General features: G+C 39.5%; 1 protein-coding gene across 4 annotated transcripts in view; it reads left to right on the top strand.

Moving 5' to 3' along the window:
* Positions 1-6,000, top strand: part of INADL (InaD-like (Drosophila)) — a 289,773-nt gene that overhangs the window by 222,109 nt on the left and 61,664 nt on the right. For all 4 annotated transcript variants that reach the window (XM_014549254.1, XM_014549253.1, XM_014549252.1 and 1 more), the window contains exon 33: positions 3,011-3,144. In XM_014549254.1, coding sequence (XP_014404740.1) covers positions 3,011-3,144 — 134 coding nt within the window. The remainder of the gene's footprint in view (positions 1-3,010; positions 3,145-6,000) is intronic.

Below are 6,000 nucleotides of genomic sequence, written 5' to 3'. Positions count from 1 at the left end.
ACAAATTTTTGTGCACCGGGCCTCTAGTATTGAATATAAAAGTACTAGCAGGGGAAAGGCCCTCAGTAAATGCTGTTTGAATCTGAAGCTTACAAATTATTCTCTAATCTCTCCAAAAGATTGTGTTTACTTCATGAGTAATGTCTCTTAAAAATCATTTGAGCCAAATTGTTAGCCTTGCATATGTTGATGTAATCTATTTGAAGACTGATAATTTTCAGTGCTTAGAGAAATTGGTATTCACTCTCTCTCTTTGAATTCCTGGCTTGAATTATGATGACTGGCGGTTGAAAATAGAACTTCAAAATGAATAATGAGTATTTCCATTTTGCTTTTATGCAATATAAGTCAGTAAAAGGGGGGCGGGAGGGGGAAGGAGGACTATTTACAACACCATGCTCACCAATGGCAAAGCATAAATCTACATGAATTTTTAGCACGACTAACACCTTATGGTATTTATCCTTTACATATTTTTCATAAATATTAGCTCATAAAAAATTTAACATGCAGATACTATTCTGAAGAACTGGATTTTTACTAAAATACCTGAAGAATGTGGTCAGCAAATGACCCCTGGGTCAAATTTCGCTTGCCCTCTGTTTTCATATGGTCTGCAAGCTACAAGTGTTTTTTATATTTTTTAAGAGTTGAAAAAAAATCAAAGGAATATTTAATGACAGTGATGTGAAATTCACATTTCAGTGTCCATAAATAAAATTTTATTGAACACTCATTTGTTTACATCTTGTCTCAGGCTGTTTTCACACTCTAAGGATAAAGTTGAGTCGTTGCAACAGAGACCGTATGTCCTATAAAGCCCAACGTATTTACTACCTGGCATTTTACTGGAAGAGTTTGCTGACTGCAATGGAGACCAATTGAGTTTTGATCATATATATCACATATTTATGCCTCAATAACAGAAATTAATCATCCTACAATTTAATCTGTGAAAATGTATTCAGTCAGTCACCTACTTATCCAGCCTTTATTGGGGACTTGGTATGCATGAGGCTCTGGGCTGGATCCCATGAGAGAAATAAATAGCGAGACTGAGTCAGGACTGGCTGGGGTGAGGCAAAAGTGGCGGAGGGAAGGAAGTGCCATCGCCAGCATCTCTGACTATGTGTTCACTCTCTTCTCACTCAAGACTAAACTAGTCATTTACAAAGGAGTATAAACTTTTTAAAGCACCCATGAAATGGATATACATTGTCTTTATTGTTAGTAAAGGGGATATGAAGTATGAAATACACATGCTGCAAAAACATCAAGAGACAAATCAGGTTTATAACATTCTACTTCTAATATAGCTTTTTTTTTATTGTTACTGAGGTTGTGTCCCTAAATTTCTCACTCTTCACCAAGAGACCATTAGATTAATAAATTCCATATGGCCAGGAACAGCAGATATATGAATGCTACAATCTGCCAGACCCTGGGCAGGGTGCCTCACACACATTTCATTCTTCTAACAGCCTATTAGGTGGTGGTTCCATCGTTTCTCTGACGAGGAGTGAGTGTCAGTTGCACCCACCTGCTAGTTTTTCTCTTGGGAGCTCACATTCAAACTTGTGCCCTCTTGTCACAAAGACCATGATTATTGCTTAGTCAGAGCAGAACCCCCACAGTCTCCCCTAGAGCCTGTTCCCTTTTGTTTTATACCAGGGATTAGCCAACTTTTTCTGTAAAGAGCCAGATAGTAAATTTTGAAGGCTTGCGGGCCATCTGGTCTCTGTTGCAGCTACTCCACTGTGCCATGGTAGTGTGATAGCAGCCGCAGACTAGATGTAAATGAAGGAGCAGGGCTTTGTTCCAGTGCAGCTTTATTTGTGGGTGTTGAAATTTGAATTTTATATAATTTTCAGGTGTCTTGAAATATTATTTTTCTTTTTTTTTCAACTTTCTAAAAATGTAAAAGTCATTCTTGGCCCTCAGGCCATATGTAGTCAGTCCGCATGCCCTAGCTTCCACATAATTTAATGAGCTTTGTGGGTCTCAGCGTGGCCCCAGTGCATTAGCTGCAGGTGACCAGCAGATGGGGCCCTCTATTATCAGCCCCTTACTAAATTACATCACATGTAAGAATCAATACTCATGATGACCAAACTTAGTTATAAAAAAAAAAGAGACATCTCTGAAGACTATTATTTGTATAAGACTCTTGAAAATAACATTTTGACTGTTTTGATTTTTCAATGGGTTAGCTTTAGTCATCTGGAAAATGCAGATATGTAGAATTTATGCTAGACAAATGGGTATTAAAAATCTTTTCTGCCTGGCTGGTGTGGTTCAGTGGTTGAGCATCAACCTATGAACCAGGAGATCACGGTTCAATTCCTGGTCAGGGCACATGCCTGGGTGGCAGGCTCAATCCCCACTAGAGGGCTTATAGGAGGCAGCCAATTAATGATTCTCTGTCATTATTGATGTTTCTGTCTCTCTCTCCCTCTCCCTTCCTCTCTGAAATCAATAAAAATATATATTAAAAATCTTTTCTCAGCCAATAAATTTTTCTCTCCTAGTTTTTAGAAAAACCCAGTCTAAAACAATAGTTCCAAAAAGTAAATCTTTATAAAAGAGCAATAATACATACTTTTAACAAGCTTTTCATTTATGGAGCCAGCAACTAATTCTTGAGTTGTGTTTATATAACACTTTTTTTTTTTTTTACTATGTATACATTTGGGATCTTTTTTAGGTAATTGATTTTGTTTGTTTTTTTCAGTTACATCATAATTTATGGTGTATTTTAAGATTGAAAATTTTCAAGCTAACATGGATGATTTGGGAAGGGGGTTAGTTATTGCTTTAATCTCAAAAGTGTCATAGGAATGTCATGTTTCATCTCTGGGTGAATGGGCAGGAATGACCCAGCCTTTTCCTCCGTGGTGCTTGGCAGAAAAAGAGTGAAATGATAAGCACATGCAGAGCGTGTTCTCTACAAGTGTGCGAGCAGAGCTTCGTCTCCTGCCTGCCAGTTACTCCGTGTTCACTCCTTCTCCAGGTGGTTTCCAGGCGCCTCTGTCAGTGGATCCTGCCACATGTCCCATTGTCCCCGGCCAGGAGATGATCATAGAAATATCCAAGGGACATTCGGGGCTTGGCCTCAGCATTGTGGGAGGAAGAGACACACCCTTGGTAAGTTTCTACATGTGAAATGTAGCCACTGTCACAAAGTTACTCTTGAGCCTCACCATGTGTCACTTTATGGAAGAGTTTGTTTTTTATGATATGGGAAAAATATATAATTGTAAATGGGCTTGTATCCATATTCTGGGCAGCTTTCAAATGTTTCTTAGTGTTTAATAGTCAGGATTTTGTCCATCTAGGATGCTGAATATTTTTTATAAGTGCTTATTAGATCAACTACATCATAGCAGCATTTAGAACTATTATAACAATCTTTAGGATGGAGCCTGGATATACAAACTGTAAATATAGGTATGAACTGTTGCTGTTATCATCATCATTATTATTTAATGGAATGCTAGATAAAAGTATACATCAGTTCTAGCCCAGCAATTTAGCTTTGCTTTATTCTCACCATGGTCTCATCCACTCATAATATTTTTTAAAACTGGTCTAGAATGTTAGTTTCTGCTGGGATGATAGATCTTTGATTATTTAGTACCTTTCCATTGTCACTAATCAATAGTGCCATTAAAATGTAAAACATCATGGGTTTTTATTTCCTCAAGATGTGATTAATCGATGCATGTATATTTGAATAAGTAATGTATTCACAAAGTTAAATTGACACAAAAGGATATGAAGTGAAAAATAAATATCCCTCCTGTCCTTTTGCCCTAGGCTTGCCCTCTACCCCACCCCCAGCTCCAACCAGGGCCTCTCCTTAGAGACAATCACTCTTATTAATGTATATGTTTTTTTTAAATGAATATTTTGATATTTCTTTTGCCTATTTTATTTAGTAAGGAATAAATTGTACATGCCAGATTTACAGATAAAATAACTATAATATGATTAATAAAATGATGTTTCCCATTTTTGGCAGGAATATAATGTTTCTGTGCTAGTAGTATCAAGGGGTGAGAAGGTCCTATTCTCTTTTTCTGTAACAGCTATTAGCCCCCTAAAGCACTAGGCAACCCAAACACAGTATATGCTACAGAAACCTGGGTCTTAATGCCTTTCCCATGTTTCCTGGTCATGGTCCTTCTCTCTCCTGCTATCAGGCCCAACCTAGAGAATCCCGATGTTCTGTTCCATCCTACTAGTGAAGCACCTGAGCCTGATGTGCTCAGAGGCCAGTGTTTGTTTATTAAAACACTAGAGGCCCAGTGCACGAAATCCATGCACTGGGTAGGGTCCCTAGGCCTGGTCAGCAACCAGGGCCAATCTATGGGGTGATTGGAGGGCCCCCGCTGGCATCCTCCTTGGCTGGCCTGGGGCCTGCGGGCTAGGGGAAGCTCCTGCATTGAGTGTCTGCCCCCCTGGTGGTCAGTGCACGCCATAGTGATCAGTTGTTCTGCTGTCCAGTCGATTTGCATATTAGGCTTTTATTATATAGGATTTCATCTTCTTCCGTTTGATGAAAGCTTGCTAAAAGCTTTTCTCCAGAGTTGAGGATAACTTATTTCCTGAATGATCTCCATTTGCCTCTGCAGGCAGGAACTGCTGCGTGTGGCTTCCTGTATGCACTACGTTTTTCCATCAGCATGGATAGAAGTAGAAACGGCTAATTTAACTAGCTCAACAGCCAGTTTTAGCTCCCAGTCTTTTCATGGGTCTTTGCGGTCTTTGCCGAACTTTTCTACATTTCTCATTGTTTGGCTTGGAATGCTCTGTTATTGAGGAAAGGGGTAAACTCTTCCTTAAGTTTCTCTTTAAGTGACTTGATCTGGGCTATATTTTTTCATTGTATTTTTAATAAGGCCTCCTAATTATATGGGATCTGGTCTTTGAGCTGTTCATAGAAACGCTTTGGCCCACCCTCCAGCCAGCTCCTAATATGGACAGAAAGTAACACACCACCAACATAGCACCAGAGCAGACCCCGTTCCCCAGACCTGCATATGCAATCCAGCCTCTCAGACCTGCTCCCCTCCCCTCAAATTGCTCTCTTTCTGCCCTCTCCCCTCCCTACTACCCTCACCAAGATTCTTTACCTTCTATAGGATGTCTTGCCCAGCTTCTTCAGCTTCTATGGCCTCTCCTCTTCTGATCTCCGAGCTGATGGTTGACTGTTCATCTCTCTGTTAGCTCTCAGTCTTATTTCCTCTCGACCATTTATCAGCTGGGACGGGTTCCTTAACCTCTCAGAGTTCATTTCCTGACCCATGATCTATTAGTGGGGAATCTGTAATCTCTTACAGAGTAGCTAGGAGAATCGATGAGATGACCAGTATATGGTGCTTAGCCAGGGTGCCTAGCACATAGTAAGCAATTGCACTTGACATGTACCTTCTCCAAGCCTCAGTTTCCACACTTAATAATCCTCACCCACTGGGTTGTGGTGAGGATCAGAGACTTTATAAACAGTAGGGAAGTATGTGTATGTATTACTAAGGCCATTGGGGTGGTATTCAGAAACTACTGGTTGACCCTGAACATTGGGTGTGCCTTCCTTCCAGGGCCTGTTTTCTCATTTTCCTAAAGAGATGTTTCTGAATGTTTAATTATTACATTTGTGTCAATAAAGCTACATTTGAAATGAATCAAGTGTAGAAAAGTGTGTAGTGAATTCTTTCATAAGCAAAAAGGAACCTTTTTACTTCTTGCAAATATTTGCAAGAAATATAAGGAACCTTATATTTCTTGCAAATATAAGTCTCTTTATACTGCTTAAAATAAGGCAGAACTGGGTTTCCCATCGGAAATCAGAAGACTTGAGTCAGCATGTCTGGCCTAGCTGAATGAGTTTGTTAGCTGATATATATATATTTGCTTTTGTTGTTATTAATTCTACTTTGCCTTGTGTGGGCTGGTTAGAAAACCTAAATAAGATGTGCCCACGCTGTTCGTGGGTCTTTA

The sequence above is a fragment of the Myotis brandtii genome, unplaced genomic scaffold (genome assembly GCF_000412655.1).
Source record: "Myotis brandtii unplaced genomic scaffold, ASM41265v1 scaffold540, whole genome shotgun sequence".
NCBI lineage: Eukaryota > Metazoa > Chordata > Mammalia > Chiroptera > Vespertilionidae > Myotis > Myotis brandtii.
This window is presented reverse-complemented; position numbering and strand designations above follow the sequence as displayed.